General features: G+C 45.1%; 2 protein-coding genes across 2 annotated transcripts; one reads left to right on the forward strand and one right to left on the reverse strand.

Moving 5' to 3' along the window:
• Window positions 1-12,422: 12,422 nt before the first annotated feature.
• On the forward strand, window positions 12,423-15,127 carry F4812DRAFT_140957 (Gti1/Pac2 family-domain-containing protein). Its single transcript, XM_047929628.1, has 2 exons — window positions 12,423-12,455; window positions 12,649-15,127. Exon 2 carries the CDS (start codon window positions 13,080-13,082, stop codon window positions 14,439-14,441), a length of 1,362 nt encoding a protein of 453 aa, XP_047787141.1. The 5' UTR covers window positions 12,423-12,455; window positions 12,649-13,079; the 3' UTR covers window positions 14,442-15,127.
• Window positions 15,128-18,998: 3,871 nt separating this feature from the next.
• On the reverse strand, window positions 18,999-19,941 carry F4812DRAFT_141110 (hemolysin-III related-domain-containing protein). Its single transcript, XM_047929629.1, has one exon. The coding sequence runs from the start codon at window positions 19,814-19,816 to the stop codon at window positions 19,160-19,162; it is 657 nt and encodes a 218-aa protein (XP_047787142.1). The 5' UTR covers window positions 19,817-19,941; the 3' UTR covers window positions 18,999-19,159.
• Window positions 19,942-22,339: the final 2,398 nt, after the last annotated feature.

Below are 22,339 nucleotides of genomic sequence, written 5' to 3' on the forward strand. Positions count from 1 at the left end.
ACCTGACGCCGGCAAAGGACGGATTTGGGGCCATATGACCGCACCCTCACTCTTTAAGGTCCTACTGACGTTTCATCTAATGCAAGGAATATCAAAAGGCAGCTATCCATCGGGGTCGCGGCCACAAAACTGTCATGGATGCAGTTGGCCTTTCGACGACGACGCGATGTTTCCCACCCCTCCACCCCCCCCCTTTCAATTAACCTTCACAGTTTGTTGGTTTCATCGCGATAGGGTGCAGATGCAGGCAGGTAGCCTTAGCTGCTTGCCAAGACTGAGTTCTATCTGGACAAGCTAGGGGTAGGATCGAGCTGCGGTGTAATTCCCGGCGCAAAGAGCAGTCGGCAGATTCTTCCCGGTTCCCTTTCGTCACATCCATTATCACCATCTTTTCCTAGTTATAGTGGCGGGACGTCGTCGGATTTACTATTACTAATTGATACTATTGCAACTGCTGCAACTACTGCTGCTGCTGTTGTTGTTATTCCTAATGCTAAACAACATTACTGCAAACGTATACTAGGTTCGCGACCTCTGAAAGGGGGGAGGTGGGCGGGGGGAGCGTTGGTAGCCTCGAATATCATACAAAAGATGCCAAGCTGCTCCATTAGGTAACAAAGCCGCTATTAGGCATGGCGATCCGCAGTCGGGAAAGGTTGCTTCCTGACGAGCAGCTGATGAAGCGCTTGGCCGAAGGACTATCGAAGGGAGGACGCTTGCCTACCCGACAAATCTCTGTGCTCCCGAGATGATTCACGTGTATCCGGGGTGCAGCATTACCTTGATCGCGTTGATACGATTGTGAACCCAGATCCTGATCAGCCCATCTTTCTACCGTGTTTCCACCCTTAGGGCCTGGGCTCGCTAGGCAATTAGTATCGGTTGAAAACAATATCGCTCTTCTTGTGGATAACCGTTTTTTCGTTACACGATCAGAAGCTTGGCATTTTCTTGACATTTCTTGGCCATACCCTAATTTATCTCTCTGGTAACGTAGGTATTGGGTGTTAAGTTGCAGGCTTGTCAGTACAACACATAACATACGCTACGATAAACCGTCATCTCGCTGCGCCGTCCAGGACGACAAGACGCCTGGTCTCTTCTTCAAATATTTCCCACTCACGGTGATTTCGGAGGTAGCAAGCCGGGTATATTGCGGGCATATTCGTATACAGTACGTTATTTTACCCCCTGTGACCCACGTGTACTTTTGAGATGCGATCGCCAGTGGACGTTTCTCCATTTCGCCGTTCAATTTGTTATGTATGCCGCTCGGAAGTCAGGTTTCTGGTGGTAGTATACGATGTTCCACCTCGCGGAGGTATGGGCCCTATTAGTTTAGGCTCAAGATTCCGAAGCCCGCCGATCCCACAAGGAGAGTCGAGCTAATCTACCATATTATGTTTAGTTAGTATGTATTGTGCACTAATAAGCTTGTAATAAGCTACCACCTGCTATATTATCTACCGGACATCATGTACGGTTAGCAGTCACCAACAGTATCACCGAAAGGGCCGCGTCAGCACACGACAAAGGGTAGTTTAGTTATGCTGTTAGAATAAGGTGGACATGGTGGACATGGTGGGGAACTCGACCTGCTCCAATGAACTGCAACCATGAATTTTGCATCTGCGGGTTTGTTACGCTTGGCTCTGCCGAGATTCGAAGAGCGCAGGCAGGCAGGATACAAAAAGACATGCCAAGCTCTCTAACCAAGAGCTCGGCGTGGTCCCCCCTCCCCTTTTGTAGCTTTGCTATTTAAAGGGGTGTGATGGAGGTCACGCTAGGACAAATAGGATATCGAGTGGCGCTCCAACGACGTTTCTTATTTGATTAAGTTCCTTGTCCTTGAATTAAGCTTAAGCAGCTTTTCTCCATCGATCGAAGAGGGGGTTTGCGTGGGATTCGGAATTTGGTTACGCGCTTTTGGGGGCAGACAGAAAAGAAAAAAGAAAAATAATAAAAATAAAGGAAGAGAGACTAAACGTAAAGAAGCAGATCCATCCTCTATCATACACCCCCATAAATTGCAATTTCGGCAACCTTACATAGTACATTATATGTATTGTACGTATTGTATCTACCTACTCAGGGCCATGAATCTGTGCCGATTCCTTGTTGTAACTAATAAATGGAGGGTTTATAGTTTCATTTCCCTTAACTAGCTGCTTAGGTAGTTACCTTCTTTAACACCTCCGAAAGGACCACATCATCCCGGTTACCTCCAACTCCATAAGTGGGCTGAAAAAAAAGATAGTTTTAACTTCATGATGTTGATATTAGTTAGTATCACGTCATACGCTTCATTACTTTCTATAGCAGCCTCCTCGTCGACACGGCCGGGATGCTTGTTTCCTATGTCATGTTGAATTCACATGTGACAACAGCCCGCGGTAGTATATTCTTTCCTTTAGGTAGAGACGAGAAATTGGGTAGAAATAGGCACAGTTGCTATTAAGACCAGCGACCGCTCTTCCTTGGCTCGTGCTTCTAAACCTCTTTGCGGAATTATAGCACGAGTAATATCCTGTAGGCTATCTATACGAAGCGTCTAGGTATGCATTTACTATCGTGCCACAGACGATACCTAAAACGGATTCATGGAGCAAATGCGAAGAGCCTGGCGGTGGGCCACGGACGATGTCAGCGGTCAGCCGGGTTTACCAGTAGAGGACTATTGGTTATTAGCGATCAGCGGCGAAGCGGCGTCTGAATAAGATTTATGAACTATTTCGCCAACCGCAGGAATAGAGCTGAGACCAGGGGGCTAGTAGGGTTAGCATCTCGCTGCCGATTTTAGGTACCCGTTTACTCGAGTCATGATTAGTGTTAATTGTCCACCCTTCTCACACGTAGGTTTCTATAATACCATTTCGATACTTATAACCGAAGACCTTTTCGCACACTGGCGCAGTCTGTAAAGTCTCTTCTAGCGTAGGATTTCTTTTTTTTTTCAAGCAGGTAACTTAGGAGGTAGATACAGATACCCAACCGTTACATCCCGTTGCACAACGCACAACGCTCACATATTATAATATCCAAGCTGTGATCAGCTTTGTGTAATGGTCTGAATAGGGTGATCTCTCTAGCGATCGGTCGCATTACCCTCTACCTACCTAACAGGATAGGAAATATTCCCAACCTGATGACATTATTATGAGGTACCTAACGTACCTGACCTAGGTTAGGTAGGTAGACGTGTTGCTCATGTGTTAGTCCGCTTGTGCCACCAACACGCAGCAGAGTTAAAATATTCAGTGTTTATTAGATACCCTAGACGACCAGTTGCTTGGTCAGATTAAGCTACAATATCTACACTGATCTGAGTAATACCCGGGTTTGCAAGAAATAAGATTTATGTTCATGCTACCCACAACTTGGAGCCACGTAACCCATAATGCCGCCGGTCTGTTGATATTTTCCCCTGACCTGCCAATGTTAGAATCTACTTTGTTGGTTTTTTTTTCGACCTCAGCTCTTTGCACGTATGTATACAGCCCTTGAATTCTAGACGTGTACCCCCGTGATAGAGGCACGTGCTTTACGGCCGTCTCATCTCGTTCATTTATTTCCCTGCCCCGCTTGCAAGTTTCAATAATAGGTACCTTACTGACATTCTAGAAGAGACCCCGCAAACCAACCGCCATCCGACCCCTCCTATGTACGTATGTGGAAGCTGGCTTGCTATAGCGGTGCTGACTTACGGCGGCAACATTGCCCTAACAACATCATGCATGCGTAGTACTCAACATAAAGTTAAGCTTCCTAAAGCATAGTCCTGTGACAAACTTCCGCATTGATGTCAGCTTGCCATATCACTAAAGAAGCTGACTCGAAAAGTGCCAGGTTCTTATTCCTTCATGAGTTCCTCTCCTTCCCCGCTCCCCCCGGCTCCGTAACCCGAATCGAACTCCCAACGAATAGTTTAGGAGTCCCGGCGATTTGGGTTAAGAGTTCCCCGGTACCCGTACCTTATTCTCCCAGGTTGGGTATCAACTGGCGAGCCCCTGTTGTGTAGGGGATGGTTTGACTTACGTACAGGAGGATTATGCGCTCGGGTGATACTGCAGTCTTTTTGTATAACCACTAGGTTTACCGTGGCGCACTATAACTAAGACCCCTAAGTATCCCCGATTTAGATGCTTCTTTTTCTCGCTATTTACTGCTATCTCATATGTGCCTATACATGTGTACGAAGGTAGTATAGTATACCTATGTGGTTTGGTTTATACACCTCAAGGCTAATGCACTCCAGACGCAAATTTGTTGCATCTGGTCACTTGCAGGTGCCATTGTCGTCATGATGTGCGTGTTCGTGTATGTTAGGTGAATCAGATCACGACAATATGTATAACTTGCATATTTATTGCTCTGTTACTATTGAGATATCTTCTAACCCCGGTTACACCAACTAATAGGTTAGCAACTTAAACAATACTTATCATAACCATGTAGTTAGTTACAGTAGTAACCTGTCATGTTTAGTTGGTTTATTCCGTGTTATATCCTCCCCGCCGTTTGACCGGCCGTGGGTATGGAATATCCCGTATGGACGAAGTAGTGCCTCATTAAAGCGGGCTCGCAGGGGCGCGAAAAAAAAAAATACTTCCAGAACATTGAGCGGCGCCCCGTTCGACGCCAGTAAGCTGACGGCTACGTAGATACATGGGTGACTAGCCAAGAAAGGGCAATATAACAGTACTCTTATTATGCAGTTTTACGTACGAGCAAAGCGGGGGCTGATCGATATTGCTGAACAAGAGTTTAACTTATCCACGCGATGCAGAATTAATCGGATCAGTTGCCTAAACCAGAGAAAAGTTAGGACAACAAATTCTCAAAAGCCTATTGTCACTCCACGGTGCGGCGGGGGTGAGAGTGAGCAAAACTTGGCGACTTGACTTAGACAGGGAATCGACCCGGAACCCGAGGGTAAGGTATTGTACTGATTAAAAAAAGCAACAGGTATCTCACTCTACCCGTTACGGGAATAAATTGTTAGCGGTTACATGTAAATAAAAAGGAATAATAATTCGAAACCAGATCGAGAAGGTGAGAGAGAAGATAAGGTAGGGTAGGATTGTATATGGAGAGATCGGAGGTTTCTTTTGACTTTTAAGCTTCGTTTGACTGCAATATATCTTGCTTGCTGTAGCTGCAGGCTGCTCAGTTTCGTGTAACTTATGCTGGCTTTGTCGCGTTAGCATCCCGAAGGAGGGTGGATAGCTCATTTATTTTTATTTTTATTGCTTTCCCCCCTTCCTCCTCCCCCCCCTTATCAACATACAGAGTAAACGGCGCTTCGGGCGTACCCAAGTAGGAAAACTTGATGACCTAACCGTTAGTTACCTACTCTGTTTACATAGTATCGTCTATATTTAAGCGTTGTCTATTGTGCGACCTACCTCCTTTAGTCACACACTATCCGAGCAGAGGATGTGATGGTAACTGAGCAAATGACCAATTGCCGACATTAGCAACTCGTTTCTACCTTCCGCCGATACAAGCTTCTAAGTTAGTTATAGCATCCCATGCAGATGCAGGTTTGTTTCAACCAACAGCTGTTGTTATACATGATAATATTATATTAGTATAGCGTAACTATATAATATATAACTTTATCGAGATACCCTGGAACCCAAACCAGGGCTAGGTCGGGGTCGTGTCGCCGTCAGTCAAGCGTTGCATAATGTATTTTGATCACCTCCAAGAGTATCAAGCGCCCAATATGCACGCCTCTTGAGGCTTTTTTCTTTCTTTTTTTTTCTTGGAGAAGCGCGGGATAGACTATACTGGGGACTATATTGGGAGGGATTGGAATTACTTTTGTGAACAATTCTAGCCTCGCTCAGGCTTTCTCAGCGCCATCCTGTTGAAAAGATGGAACCCCCACGGCATTGAGTAGTATGTAGTAAGCTTCGTTACCCGTTAAAGCCCGGTCTCAACGCCACCGCAAACGTGGCAGACTTGACACGCCATAATCGGCTACAAAATAATAAGCAAATTACCTCGTCTACCCAACCTTCTATCGGCTGGCTGATCTTAGAAGCGGCTGGCACGTCTTGTGGCGCATCTGGGGGGCGCACGGTTTCGCGATATATTACTTACTCAGGGTCCCTAATTGATTGCGCTTGGGCGCAGTATGGCTGAACTAGCTCAAGAGGATGACCCCCCCGGCGCGATGAAGGGAGGGGTTATGAACATGGTGGTGGGCTCTACTCTTTTTTCGGACAAGCGAAGGCACGCCATTGGGTTCCGCTACCGTGGGCTGGGGACCGGGAAAATAATGCATGCCTGCCTGGGACTTACGTGCGTGCTAGGGAAAATTCACAAATGGCGAATAAAGGAGCCTTAGCACCGCGGCTCCGTGTGTCTAGGTATGTATACACCTTATTGGAGTTACTCGCCCGTTAAGCTTATCGCTTTCAAGGTTCACCTCGGCAACATGGCCATATACGACCTAACCCGTGTAAACCTAACCTAGTTGGAACAACGAGAAGTCGAGACTTGCTGATGAATCCTGTCACCTAAAGTTCCAACATTAAGTGTACAAGCTAACGGCGTAGTCATTAGCCAGACAGGTCACCTACTAGTGGGTAAAGGGACAGAAGTACTTTACTAATAAGATAGCCAATGATAGAGAGGCAGAGGGCAACGCTCTTGAACGGATTAGGCGTCATTTGTCGAGTTGCACAGGGGGAGCTGACGTTACGGGTATCGAAAGTCGTATGCTGTGCGGCCACGTGCCGGATATATGACCTGGAGGCTGGCGATTACAGCCATCTTGGGGAATTAGACAGGTCTACTACAGCAAAGTGAAATGTAACGAACAGAGTAGGAACAAGATGATGTTTCGAAGGATTGCTGCTGTGTCAGAAGCTTATGCTTGTGTCACGACTCATCATTACATTTATACCTAAGGTAAGATAAGGGGCTGGTACAAACAGGTACTTTACAATATAATACTATCAAGATTGGGGATGTCCCAGCCATATCACTGCGGATAACAAATCCGTATTATTTTCTTTTTCATATTCCTGGTAACAGCTGTATGTGAAGGTTGTTGTCATTTTTAGTCTTATTATATATAGTCCTGTAGTACGGAATATTATGATGAATTTCGCGTGTGTATTAGGGTACAAGTACAATACAATACAATGTAATATATAGGGTGCTTTACTACAGATCTACAGGGTATTTTTGTCAGTAACCAGTTAGCTTAGAGTTTACATCTAGCCCTACGTGCCTTCAAAACTGCGTCGTGAAACGTCATAGGAGCGCTGAAAGATCGCAGATCCTCCCGAAAGGGTGATGGGGCGGGTGTACAAAGCATGTATCTCTTTATGCCCACTGCGGAGATAATAGTAACGCGTGAACGCCAAGTGGAAAGGATTCCGTTTCGCTACTGGGGTATTTGGTTTTATTTGCACGTTCGACCTTTATTTCTCATGATAGTGTCTCTTTTGATAAGCGTGACGAGCCCGCCAAGTCTGCCAATGCGAGAAAATAGTCTTCTCACGTGGACATACAGGAGAAGTCGATCCGGTTCTCGGCCACTCGACCCGCTGTAATGGGATTTTACGAGGGAGCACTAAAAAGGGCATCTTACCAACTAACTTAGTGATGTGAGTACATGGACTTGGCTAACCAGCACGCTTAAATTCATGCTTAAAGTGAACGGACCAGGCCTTCAGAACAGAGGGTCCGGGGCCAGATCCCTCGTGGCCGCCAAGCCGCCAAGCTTGTGGCCAGCCCCTAATTATCATCAGCCATTGTCAAAAGTGGGATCAATAGCAAGGGCTCGCCCCATTAGCTTCCAACGAGTACCAGAGTTGAGCTGCTTATCACGGATATCAGCGTGACCGACACTTGTCCGCAGTAGACCAACCAGAGAATTAGACGAAGGACGCTTACCTTACGATGTCGACCAGAGAGGAAATACGTATTCTTTTTCATGGGTTGATCGGGTTCAGGTGGTCGCCTGTTCTCCCGCTTACAACCTAACATGGAAGAGTCAGGCCTACTACCTATAGCATAGCATAAAACACTTGTTTGCTTCGTGGGTGGTTGCTTTGACTATGGTACGAGTTATCCGGCTCACCGACAATTACATTCACTCCTTTATGCATCTCCCCTTATTCAATAGCCATATATGCACCCCAGAGCTAACGCAAAAGAAGCTTGAATCCTTTGGGCATCTCGGGCCTCCTGGATGGCTAGACTCCTACATGGAACGTCGACGTAAGTATTGTTCGTATGATCGTGGTCCATAAATCAGTACCTGGAATAGTAGTTGCTATCGGCACCGTTGGTGTCATGTGCTGAGTGCTAGATGCGGGTTTGAGAGATTACTCCATCCGGGCGATCGAATACTACAGGGACTATCAATTACCTACCTACCTAACCTATGGCTGTGCGATTTCAAGCCACCACGACCTTTTGTCTGGCAGCGAAATATGATCGCCGTTCTCCAACCCCCAAAATTGCAATTTAAACAAAAACCGTATGTCGGCAGTTTTCACGATCTGACATATTGCAATGAAACGTAGGGAAGGGGGGGTTGACGATCTTCAGTAATTCATTAGGGCTCATGTCGGCCTCCTCAACGGATGAATGGTAGCTGGATCGCGAATAGCGGGACTCGCTACGCTACGGTGCCGTGTACCAATAATCGGCCACATTGCCGCCGGCATTAGGACGAATTGTCATTCGCATCGGGTACAGCTACATACGTAGATACATATATACTAATACCTACATATGTATGTATACCTACCTAGGTAGCAACTGTGTTCTTCGCTTGTTCCATGCATTGTACCTATTTTACGTACTTACTATATGAACACGGGGGGGTTGCCTCGGGTTCGTCAGCAGCGTTAAAAAGTTTGCCCTTGGTGCCCGTGTTAATGTCCTTAGAAAGAGATAAAAGGAACATTTCGTCTGACCATAGCAAGCAATATATATAGATACTGATATATGTAGGTACCTAATGTTAGATATAAGGTATCTATCACCGTAATCGTTTTTAGCATATACTCGGGAGCGCTCTTGTGTTTAAAGCGATATTAACCTTCCAGATGATATATCTGGTTAATACAGACAGGTGATATCAACTGAAGATCAGTTTCTTTTTCCCTCTCCATATATCTCCTCCCATAAGGGTGGGTTTCCCCTGCCATAGAGCTTTCCAAGGTCGCTCACGGACAAACGAGTTGCCGCAATAGCCAGCCACCTCAGACCTGCGCGATGGATAATGGTGATGATGTGAGGCCTGTGGTTGTGCACGTGTATCATGAGCCCTCGAGGCAATGTTGCTCGGAGATGACATGTGAGACGGATATGAATAAAAGCTTCATTCGAGTCATACGAAATGCTGTGATCACCTCAGCAGCGACGAAAGACGAAAGGGGCAAAGAATCCCCGAAAGCGGTGACGTCCTGTCCGAGAATGACAACACTGCAGTACACGGGATCCCATTCTGGGATTCGAACAGTAGGACACAGGACGTGATTAAACTACGGAAGCACAAAGGCTTGTCGTGATGTGTCTCAGGGTTGACGAGACGAACCGTTCTCGATGACGATGAGGTTAGTGGTTCGACGGTTGAGGCGCGCTATGTTTTAACCTGACCCCGTCATGGCAGGTACTCAAGCTCTCTAGTTTGCTAACTTCACACAGGGAGGCAATTTATAAGGAGTATAGATATTAGGTAATAACAGGGACTTTACACGACTTATGGCAGACCTTACCTAGCGATTTGGTACTGGCAACGCCAACATCCTTTTACTTGCACGTACGACCTATGCGTCGTCTAACCAACAGAGAGTCCGGACCGACCTGGTACGATATCCTGTCTGCTTAGGAGATTGCGAACCGTACTCCCAACGGACTTGGACGTCAAAAGTCTCTTCCATGAGGTCTGCTGAGCGTGGCGAAAGTTTCTTTTTTTTATAGTTTTTTCTTCTCAACTGCTCGTAATCGTGTATATTCTGGGAAAATACCCAGTACCTTACAGGTAGTTACTATAATTATTAACTAACAGAAGAGTTGTTTAAAAGCATGTGCATGCAAGCGAATAGACGGTCGTTTACATTTCCCCATACGGAACATTTGTGCCTCCAAAGGCGGAAAATGGACTGGCTTACACTTATTGACTTTGGATTAGACTTCGGAAGGATTTTTCTTCTGGCAAAGTCCGGTGAACGCCATTAAATATAGGGTTAATTGTAAGCCTCATATCTTACATTTCTGTTCTGTAGGTACTAGGTTAAGTAAGGGTTTTTATTTTACTTTATACTATTTTATTTTAACCCCTAATCTACGAAGTATACCTTTCTCGATACGTACATATATTAAGTACTTAACGGACTTATTCATCTCAGGTACCTACCTCCCAGGTAAATACCAGGTACATAATATGCACTTTTGTACAATACGTATGGTACAGGTACCTAAGGTAATGGATTGTACAACACATCAAATAAAATTCAATATGGTAAGTACTATGTAATGCCTAGCCCACCTAAGCAGCGCAAAGCCTGGCAAAGCCTGGTACTCAAATCCTTGGCCGATTTAGCTGCTGAAGGGAGAGTATTCAATACCGCCGTTGGTACCGGGGACTGGAGCATTTAAAGGTCTTGGCGACGGGCGCTAGCTGTACCCTGTAAAGTGGGTACAAAGTACTTGAGCCGCTGCGAGATGCTTGGAGCAGTGTAACCGTGGGACTTGCGACCTCGCCGAAGAGAAAAAAAAAAAAACGGAAAGAGGTTGCAAAATAAGGTTAATAAGCTTTGAATTAATTGGGAAGCTTACACTTGTTCACATTATTGTGGTAATATCCGTTTTGTATGTACTTTCTTTCCGCACTTTCCCTTGCCTCAAGATTCCATCATCCCGTCATAATTTATTTACTTTTCCCCTAACTTTTTTTTATTTGTTCCTAGTACTTTCCAATAATACTCCTCCTATCTTTTTTCAACATCCTACCCGGAGTGGGATTGATTAATCGACCATTCTCCATTCCCCATTCCCCATTTCCCCATTCACCCTCGAAGTCAAGTACCGCATCAACCCGTCCTGCTTATTTCACACCTCGCCACTACCTACCGGTCATCCCTAGGTCCTACCCGAAGGCTGAATATCTACTTGCAGCCGCAAACGTGGGATAATACCAGTTCGGCATTCCAGGAAATCCACACTGCAGCCTATCTATTCGGCATCCTCACAAATTTAATTCGCGTAAAAGATTGAACGACATTCGGTACAAAGACGGGGGGGGCTAGTGTGTAAAGAAGAGGAGCCAACCAAGGGGCAATTAATAGACCATCTAGATCCGTTAAGTAGGGGAAAAGTAAAGGGAAAAAAAAGAGAAAAAAGTGTAAACTTGGTCGAACACCTCCCATTCCTCTTGGAGCCTTAAACTTTTAAAGGAAAGAAAACCGGCAAGGATCTTTCGATACTGGGGCTACTTTATTACCTAGTTCCAACTTCACACGTGTTCAACCAAGCTTAATTATTTCCTGGTCAGTTCCGTCGAAGGAGGCTCGATAACGCCAACCCAGCAGAGATTTATTTCACCTCTTGCAATTGCAATTAATCCACTACAGCTGACTCGGGCTCGGGTCTCCGGGTCTCTCAACTCGTCATCCCCACCACCAACAGCCATCCTCAAATATACATGCACAAACCTCAAAAAATCAAATCAAATCAAAATCAAAACTTACAAGTCACCTATCAAATCCTGGTAAGCAAAAAAGCTTCTTTTAAACTCTCGGTACCCCCAAGTTTTGCAACCTCATGACTTAGTCACTAAACCTGCTTTTCCCCAATCATTTATATATGAAGCCTTCCCTCGTCTATATCTATCGGCATAGTTATTATGCTCGTGAAATATTCTAATCGAATTGCTTACTTACAAGACGTGTAGACTTCCCTCTCTCTCTCTTGCTATTAAAGTACCTAAATTTCAGGATTAGTTCTAGCTGAGTTAGGGACGAGACCATCTCGTCTACCGCATTTCATATCTCGAAAAGGACGCCTCGGGAGATTTATATGTCCTGTTGGACCGTTTTACTCCAAGCAGCAGGCGTGAAGCTCTTTGATATCCTCTTTTTTTTTCGCTCAGGATCTCTTCTGCGGCATCGATTTTCCGGATAACATTTAGTGCGAGATTACTCCGCCGAGTTTAACTTTCTCTAATTTCATTCTGGTCCTAGGCCGGCTGCCAATCATCCTGCCATATAAGGTATGTGCCATTTCTATGTAAGAGTTTTTTTCTTTTTTTAAAGTTCAATTTTACATTCCTACCCAAAGTCAATCCTGCATCAAGTTCCAGATTCGAGTCAAGCCGATCTACCTCAAAAAAGTCATCATGATGAGAGCATAAATGCGGCATCTGGGCCAGATTGTCAGCCTCTCCGTCAACAACACCGCACCGGCTGAGTTATGACAGCAATGTGAATACTGCTCAACTGTTCCTTTTTAATTATTGTTCTTCACATCCCTATGAACCTATCAAATCCATATGCATAGATATGTCATATACCTAGGTTTCTATATGAGAGTACCTCGGTACAAGGCGGTAGCTTCTCTAATTCGTTGATTCCCAGATGCTTCGATTACCTAGCAAGAGGCTAATACGATAGCTAGGCAAGGGATCCAAGAGTCTGGACACCAAGGTCCAGTTTTGTAACGCCCGGCCCGTCAACAGTCTAGGGGCCCTAACTATCGACACGAGTTACCCGCAATTTAGAAACGCCAAGACAGCACTTACATTCTCACTTCCTCAGCTACCAAGGCCAGGGTCGACCCTAACCTAACCACGCAAGCTTCTCCATCATCCGCAGCAATAGTCTTCAGCCGCTCATTGTCTGATGACCCACCCCAGTTGAAGCCGGCGTGTGGAACTGATATGGTGGAAGGGTGGATAGTAGGATTACAAGACCTAATTGTCTAGCAAGGAGCAAGAACCACCTTTTTCCCCATTAATTTCACAGTTATCGGACATTTATAGCTTCTATTTATCTTTTTTTTTTATCTTTTTTTCTTCTTGCTTCTCCTAATAGGAAAGCAGCGTAACCATGGAAACTTATCGTGGCTACGTACGGACGCCCGCGGACGCAATCAAACTTTTCGAAGCTTGCAGGTTGGGTTTACTTCCGCGGGTACAGAGACGATTATCGGAAAAAGAAAGACAGTCCATTACATCTGGTTCAGTTTTCGTGTGGGATGAGAGGGAAGCTGGTATGCGTAGATGGACCGATGGAAAATCATGGAGTGCAAGCAGGGTTTCCGGCAGCTTCCTCACGTACAGAGAGATGGAGGGCAAGCGAGGAACTACGTTCGGTACAACACGACGAAGTAACGGAAGGACACCTGATAGTGGACGACTTAGTGAGGAAGACCAAGATGGTGAACCTGAAGGCTATAGATACAAGGCGGACGGCTTGATGAAGCAGTCATTTAGCATAACAACATCGCAGGGCCAGCACCTCCATTTGATTTCATATTATTCCCGACCACACGCTGGGGCCGGCGACTTGCTTCAACCAACTACAGATCCCCAACTGCGACATATTATCCCTGCGAAGGGCTTGTACCCTGAATCGAGCCTTCACGAAACAAACCCGCCTGCTTTGACGAGGGCTCCTATGCAACCATATAATACTCATAACGGCGGTCATGAGCAAACACCCTACAATAACTACTTGGGCGCCTGGAACCCACCGGCGTGGCAAGGCCAATGGCCGCCCTCGCCCAACCATACTCCTCCCTTTATGCATGGGAAGCTGACACCAGAGATAAATCCTCAGAGCCGGCCACAACCGCAGCCTCCTCCTCAGAGACCTCAACTACCTCCGTTACCCCCAACCTCGGCGCCTTCTGCCCAAGCTCCCATCTATCCTAAAGGCCTAACCTACGAAAGTGACCGATTACCACCGCCTAGTCTGGTCAGACCTTACTCTGTGCCAGGACGTGCTCCCAGCCTGTCTCCGCAGTCACAGCAACTCCAACTTCAAGCCGCTCAGGCTGCCCATGCGGCACAAACCGCCAAAGTGGCGCAGGCCGTACAGGCCGCACAGGCGGTTATAGATCCCCGCCTAGCAGCAACGAGCGCACGCAATCCACAGGGGCCACTTCCCGCGATACCCGCAGCATCTCGAGGACTGACGCCCCCAAGGAATCATTCTGTTTCGCCGCCAAGGCAAATGACTTTGGAGAGTGGCAACGGCAACGCGAATAAGGCCAGCTTGTCGGCACTTCTCAACCGAACACCGGCTAATTCAGAACCGAATAGCGCGAACCCGTGCAGCAATAACAGCGCAGGCAGTTCACCTCGAGCTCTCCCAGCGGGAGCATCTGGCGTACCAGTTACGGCAGACATGTTTAGAGGGGAGGATAATCGGGCAATCCAATCTCTCAATCGCAAGTTCTACCTTTGAGGGCTCACGGATAATTTAGCTGGCATTGATCGGGCGTTCAAAAAAAAATTGCATTCAAGGCGAGGGGGGTGGGCCCAGTTGTTTTTTTGTTTTCTAGCACGAGTATTTTTCTAGTACTATCTACAGCGGTTCGGAGTTACGGTTCGGCTTCACGATAGTCATGACAGAGCGCAGGTAACTCTCTCGATATTAATTTGGCACTTCGTTAATGGCTTAGTCGCTTACACCAGAGCATGGACGCCCTCGTGGGCCAGGCAATGTCCATGGAGCCTCAGGGCATAAGAAAGGTTGAGATCAGGAGTGAGGAAGGTTTTATGAATGGGGTAGCTAAGGTAGACAGGTTCGCGATACAATATCACGAAAATACGATATTTTAGTCCTGCATTGTTTACCGCTGGTTTCGCCTTGTCCGCTTCGTCCGTAAGTAGTGAGTAGGTAGTGTTTGAAATCTGGTCCTGGCCGAGACTAGGGGGGAACTACAGGGATTAGAGATCGGCATGGTAGACATGATGTGCCCCTGTAGTGCATCTCGTCGTCTATTCTTGCCTGGTTGTACGTTAGGTGCATACATGCTATGCTTATCCATATTAACTTACCCATGAGGTTAAACAAGGTTTACCGATTCAAAGTTAAAAACTTGGTAGTAGTAGTTCATGAATCCAATAAGCAATAACCTGGGTAGCAGATGTAATCTGTAGCTACCTAGGTACAATAAGGACCAGGTGTCTAGGTAGTATATGATATGTAATGTAATATATTATATGGATTATATGGTGTTAGTGGTGCTTAGCTTAACCACATATGCCGCATAATCTAACCCAGGTACGTTAGACAAGTTAGGCAATACGTACCTTAGGTACGTATGTTAGGAGGATACCTTGTTCGGCCACCAGCTTGACATGGAAAGAGATGCGCTTTTCTATTACCCATCTAGAGCGGTTATCGGGCCATGCTCGTGTTGTAATTGTATGATATCTGCGACGCATTACCCACCTATTACCAACTTTTATTAGTTTCCGCGGCACTGTTTTTATTTTTTTTTATTTTTATCTCAAGCACACGGACGGCGGGACGACTGGGAAGAGACTTGAGTATCTAGGTACCTACCTAGGTACCTATCTTTGATCCTCCCTTTCAGGTACAACGACTATTACGTACCTCGGCATACCCATGTTAGGTACGTACATACATGATACGTACCTCCTAAGATACCTCTTATTATATAGTGGATACGTGCATGTAGTGTACCTCTAAATTACTAATGTGGTAAGCTAAGTGGTCGGCCCCACAATCGAGACAGAACTCAAAACCAACCTTGAAGAATGTGGGTAAAAGGCCGTTAGATGTAACGATGTAACGGGTCTAGAGACGTTCCAGAATACCTAACCTTATCTTAGGTAAGGTTATTTCGATTGCGCGTGGCTTATTATCTCAATTGGGCTATTCACCCCGCTACCGACCGGTTTACTAATACTAAAACTAAAATAGGTAAGGATTTCCTAGCCTAATTGGCTATTCCAATTCAATCCTAACTTCAACCCCATTAGTACATACATAGTACATACCTGTAAATCTCCCACCCCCTTAACATTATTTAGACTTGAGGTTTCGAGAAGGGTTAAAAGCTTAGCGCTAGCCGATGAACGGCGATAACGTTGAGTCCTCGTGTAACCTGATAAAGAATATAAATCTTTAGCAACTAATAAACAAGGTTAGGCACTCCTAGGCATTGTACAGTATAAGTACCTTAGGTACCTAGGTAGTTAGGTAATTAAAAAAAAAAAATTAAAAAAAAAGTAGCAACTAAGTTTAGCTGCGCCGTCCACTTATTAGAGCCTAAAAAGCTTACTGCAAATGAACCTAACGGCGTATCCTTTTTTTTTTTTCTGTCCAGTTAGCACGGTCCTCTACTAACAATCTCGTATCGTCCAAAGAACCTTTTTTTCTTCTAAGAAAAAAAAAAAGATCTACCCTAAGCACACGTGTAATAACAATCTCCGATAGGTATCCGGGGACCACCCAGGCCAAGGACATTAGGAATCATGGGTTCCTTGGTTTGAATCTTTTTTTTTTCCACGTGTGATTACATGCAGTACACACACACACAGCGCAAACGGTACTGTCATTTCACGTGATGCAACGAAGAGCAAACTAATCGCGTTGTATGAATATATCTATCAAGCATAAAGCGGGCATACTGAGAGGTAAATAATAATGTTTGCTACGCATGCTAACCAGTATCGCAGTGTTTTTAAATTTTTATAAATTGCTCAAACATGCTTTGGTTTCGGGTTATCCGTACTATGCAAATACCTATACTGTAATATAACACCTACCTGATTTACCTGCTATTACCTATAAGCATGTATCAAGAAAAGGAGAAGAATGAAAAAAACAAGAGGCTGGAAACATAGAGTGCAAGCAAACATACCTGTATCAACAAGGGTTGAAGACCCATCGCGGTACGGGTCCGTATGGGTTGAACGGATGGCCCCCTTATTAAATTAACTTGTGCGCGCCGTACGAGTGTAGCTTGCCGGATGTATAAATTAGGCACCTACCATTCAAACCTTGAAATACCTAACCTATCCCCATGTCCACCAAGGTTGTACATCCGCATTGCATACTGACGGTGTACAGATGAGAAAATATAATAACCTAAGATTTACTTACTGAGCCTCACTTGCCTCGCACGAGTTTCCAACTTGAGTAAGAGGCTATTTCTATCAGACCCAGGCTGCAAAGCGGGTTTAAACCCACTTAGCGAACAGGCGAGTCGGTTGGATGGAAATCATTGATGCACAAAACTTGTAACATAAAGCGAGGTAGAGATTTCGGTTCTGGTTGGAGAAGAAAGAATTTTGTCGAAGTCTCAGGTGTTCATACAGCTTGTGGGTTCTCAAAATGGATACTACCTACCTCTTAGGTATAGGGAGGTATTTTTACCATAACTTACATAGAGGTAGGTACAGGTAGATAGGTAAGTATCATGGTATCTCGTTATGAAGCACCATACTCATTCACTGAAAATTATGGCTGGTTAGGTTATTTATGTATTAACTGAAATAGCCAGCTATTCCAAATCCCTTGCACGATCTTATTTCAACGTCTATCTTGCTTTAAGCCGCAATGCTTCAATTCATATTTATTTATTTATTTAAGTAGGTAGGTAGCTTAGACCATTCCGTCACTTCTCATAACTCGATAAAACCAGGTATAGTGAATGAAAGATGATCGGGCATTGGACACTGCCAAGTTACCTCAGGTAATTCAATTGACCTAATGTTTTTATATTGGAATCACTCTTACCCCAATGATGTTTTCGTAAGAGGTTGGAAGCTTGGCTTGATTCAATCGATGTGCCTACAACTTGTAGATGAATGTCCGATACAAGCACAAACACATATTCCTATCCCTCGAGGACCCTAGGTCTATAGGGGAGTGGCCGAACGAAGCCGCCAGGCTATGATGACGAGAGCATAAAGGCGACAGGTCAGTCAGCACTAGGATCGCTGCTAATCCCGAAGTCAACCCCCAAATCAAGGCGGTCTCGAGGTTCGTCTATCTGTTGTCGCTATTTGAACTCTCGCATGGAAAAAGCACGCTTGCTTTTTTGACGCCAAGTCTTCTCCTCTCCTCGCCTTTGACCCTGTACTCTGGTCTCTACAGATATCGTGGGTACTAGCAAACGGAGCTATCGAGGAAAGAATCTTGAGATATGCCCTAAGCTAAAAGTTTCGACAATTTACTTCATAATAACGGATCCAAGTAGCAGGTTTATATCGTAACTTTCTAAGATCAAATCATCGACCCCGTGGGGCTAGGTAGGGTAGATACTTATACCTAGGTAGCGTTAGATAAAGATAAGTTAGGAATCATCAGTACCGCTTTATTCCATAGTAAATGACCTACATAAAACAACTGGGCTCATATTAATAGACCTGATTTTTTTTTTTCGTTCGACGAATGTTTCTATTCAAGTGAATTGTCCGTGACGATGCTTTCGAAGCCAGAAAGCATATTTCAATGGTTAATGTGATATAGGTACAACATTTCCCACCTGTCGCCGAAGGGGGGAAACTAGAGGTTTCGTGTAAAACATTGTCTGTTGTAGTAATTGTACTCAAGTGCGTTAAGAACGCCGGCCAGATGAATTGTAGTAGCCAGAACAACCAAGACGTGGAAGATTTGGTGTGACGATCCGTATATATCGAATAATCCCGGTTTAATACTCTCGGGAAACCTAGTCTAGATGGCCCATCAAGGTCTAGTTAGTGATCTGGTCGTCGCCTTTCCTTGTGGTAAGAATACGTAGAGTAGAAGAGAATATTTAAAAAAAGGAGTATTCTAGATAGTGATAATATAAGGTTATTATTGGTGGGTTGACTAACGGCATATACAATGGCGCCGAGGAGAAACAACCCTCCTTCAGCTAGGTAATAAGGCAGACCAGACTGCTTCGCCATCTGTGCAAAGCCGAACATGACGATGCCGTGGATAATAGGAGCTAGTCCGGATAGCCCCGTACAGACAAACGTCAGCAGACGTAAGGTGCGCCATCTTGGGCCCTGAAACGTTGGCGCTAATACAATAATGATAGATATCGCAGAAAGAGACCCAATCTGTGAACCAGTACAACAATAACGCGTCAGTCAAATCCCGTGTAAGAAAGTTAAATCATATATAGGTTGCCTGTTATCCACTCGCATCCATTGGGCCTAGGGGTAGTCGGGGGAAAAAGGGAAAAAAAGGAAAAAAGGGAAAAAAAAAAAGTCATTACTTGCCATGGACCAATACATCTTCCTTTCCAAAGACTCGCACCAGAAACTGACGTAGATACCCGAGATGAAGGACCCTAATATTAGCAAGATGATACCGACGAAATCGAGACGTAACCATAGAGCCTCAACTTCTTGCGAATGGCACATTAGGGTATGGTATGCTCCGGAGAGGCCGAGGCATGCTGATGCGGAAAGCAATAGCACCGCAACGACACCGGCGTCGTCGCTACTACGGTGTTGCAGGCGTGAGAATAGGTAGGCTAGGCCACTTATGAGCAGAGCTGCTGCTGGTACCAGATGCGTATATATGTTCACTGTCTCATTGTGTAGATACAGCCAACTTCCAAAACAGACCCGTGCCGAGTGAGACACGGGTCGGTAGCCACGTCGGATATACGGGTTATCCTGGTACCAGTCTGGAATTTCATCGTACGGGACTAAGCAATGGCAGTCTTTTTCTGGCTGTGTTTCGTTTTGAGAACTTCTTGTCCAAGCTTCGGTGCTATTAGAGCTCGGCTGCTGTTTCTCGTCCGATGAAGCCGCGCTGCCGGAACAACTGGGCATAGTATTAATCTCTACTGATAGTGGTATCATTGTGACTTCGTCGTTCTTAAACGTGTAACATGATAACAACAGACAAAATAGTGTTGCCCTTTATCCTTTATTCGTCGCACATTTCAGCATGTTCTTTTAGATAAAACTCCCCTAAAACTTCTTAAGTTGCATGTGCGGAGCAAAAGCAGCGGGGTTGACGATCATTTCCTATCGCTTATGATTCGCCAACTTCTGAAGAGTTGAAACACATAGAAAACACCGGGAATTTGGATCTGGAGCTTCTAATGCAATGCTAAAATGCCTCAAGTTGTTAATGATCATAAAATTATTAGCAATAATGACATCATATGAACTAGAGCAAGAACCCTTTTGGTCAAAATGTGGGGCATCACAACGCTTGTTGAATTCCCGAAGACCTCGGATAGACACGATAGACACCGAATCAAGGGGATAGCTTTGGTATATATAGTATGCTGAGCGTATGAAGGGTATTATTATCTGAAGAATGTGATGCTTAAGTCTTCGACTAATTATAATCAGCAAAGGCACAATATAAGCTCACTCGAGCCCCCCCAGCAATCGACGGGACAATTCGGTATTCCAATGGCATAGTTAGTCTGAAGAGGGAGAGCGTAGATGTAAGCAAAACAAATCAACTGAGCTGGATAGAGCTGTCGCTAACGTAAAATTCCAGACCTAACCTACCCCGAAAAGGTTTATCACCTAGCAATCACGAATCTCCCACTCGACTCATGGTTGAGCCTAGGCCATATAATAGATTTCCAAGACTTATATCGGTCGGTTGGTAGGGATATGTTATATTGCGAACTGGGTTGAACTTGGGAATACCTTGGTGGCGACGCTATCGACACCTCTAGAGCAGTGTGTAGATGTGGTATAATTCTTCGATATTTCACAGGGAAATCCAACCACGACTCCAGCCGGATACTTGCTGTTGGAAGTGATAGATAGGATCAAACGACTGTTCGATTCCGGGGACTGTCCATTCAATAGAATGCCGCCAGATGATGCGCTTGGTGGTGGTAGGAGTATTCTTACCGACCGTTTACCCCCCCTGCGAAGAGAAACACGGGTGTTATTTTATTGCAAACATGGAGTTTTACAGAAACCCGGAAAATAAACTAGATATGCCAATGTCTAGTTGCAAAGATAGGTAGACGGTTCTTCAGTTGCAGAACCCTATAATGCATCAGAAGTTATATGCCAGCATTACGTATCGTGATAGGTAGAATTGCAAATTCGGAATGCTGCTGCTGGTGGTCTGGCCTAGAATGTTAATCTGCGCAATCTTTATTACCATAGCTGTTCGAAGCGGTTGGAATCCAGCGCTGGGTTACCTGTCCAAAATGACCAAGCCAATGATAGCAAAGCCGGAACGGGAACCGCAACAGGAAAGTTGGAGTCTAAGACCGTATATATTGTAGTCGTCGTGAATTCATTGTCGCGGCAATACCCTTAATGTGTCTATATCTGCTCGTACTGGGAATTTGCATCAAGTAAAATCCCTTTCTTCGGATGGGATGGCTTAGATTGGTAGACGTTTGTGACGGAATGCTCGCCAGTCATCCGTAAAGTCAACAAGATCTCATGGTCAGGCTCAATGACTGAAGTGTTGGCAGATCGAATGTGTGACGTGGACATGAAAATGGCGAATCATGACCCCACATCGTAATACCGTTGTCTGCATTTAATCCGTCAGGCACAAATCGAGATAATGACAGTCAAGTTGCCAGGTTCGCAGTGAACCATGTTGAGCGTTGAAACGGGTGTAAGCCCCTTATTCGTGTAGAGCACACGGAGCGGTTCAAGCTTATAGCTTTGAGACATCCTGTAGGAATGTGGTTCGTCGTGACACGCGCCGCGTATGTGTACATATGTGTTCTGGGAGATCGAGTCGTAGTTGCTGAAATCTGCTTCGGATAAGTCGACAAAATAAATAATGCTGGCTCCTTTTCAGACGGAATACCCAGACTGGTGCGAGAATACCAGGTAGGTAGTTAGCCTAGGAGCTTTATGCTGTTGCCGTTGCCGTTGCCGTTGTAATATGCGCCGCGATATTTTGCAGTTCGATAAAATGCATCTCTCACGTGTACTTGGACGCGTTTTGATATCGAAACTGTCAGGTCAGAGCTCGAAAAGAATAGTATTAGAGATTACCTCTTAAAACGCTTGAAGCGCGTTTTTTAGTAGAGAAATCAGCGAGAGATGAGATTTATGTGTTGGGCAGTTGAGATGGTGGTGCAAGATATGCGGATAGCTTCATGTCGTGGGAATGCGAAGGTGAGTTCAGTAGTAAAAGACCCTAGCTAAATTATATCTGCTTTTCTGGAATTGCAAGAAAAACAATGTGACATTAATTACAGCTTGAATATAGCTGGGTAACTCAAGAATCACTTGAAATAAAGCTTGAAAACCAATGCATGGGTTATAAGTCACTATCTCAAATGCGACCGAGAACATCAAAATACCAAATCGGCCGAACACACCAAAAAAAGAGAGGGGAGTTTTTGGGATGAACCAAGATACATAGTTTTGCATTAT

The sequence above is a fragment of the Daldinia caldariorum genome, assembly GCF_022478825.1.
Source record: "Daldinia caldariorum strain CBS 122874 unplaced genomic scaffold F4812scaffold_17, whole genome shotgun sequence".
Lineage (NCBI taxonomy): Eukaryota > Fungi > Ascomycota > Sordariomycetes > Xylariales > Hypoxylaceae > Daldinia > Daldinia caldariorum.

Coding starts and splice junctions, on each gene's coding strand:
- F4812DRAFT_140957 (XM_047929628.1), top strand. CDS start 13,080: ATGGAAACTTATCGTGGCTACGTACGGACGCCCGCGGACGCAATCAAA.
- F4812DRAFT_141110 (XM_047929629.1), bottom strand. CDS start 19,816: ATGATACCACTATCAGTAGAGATTAATACTATGCCCAGTTGTTCCGGC.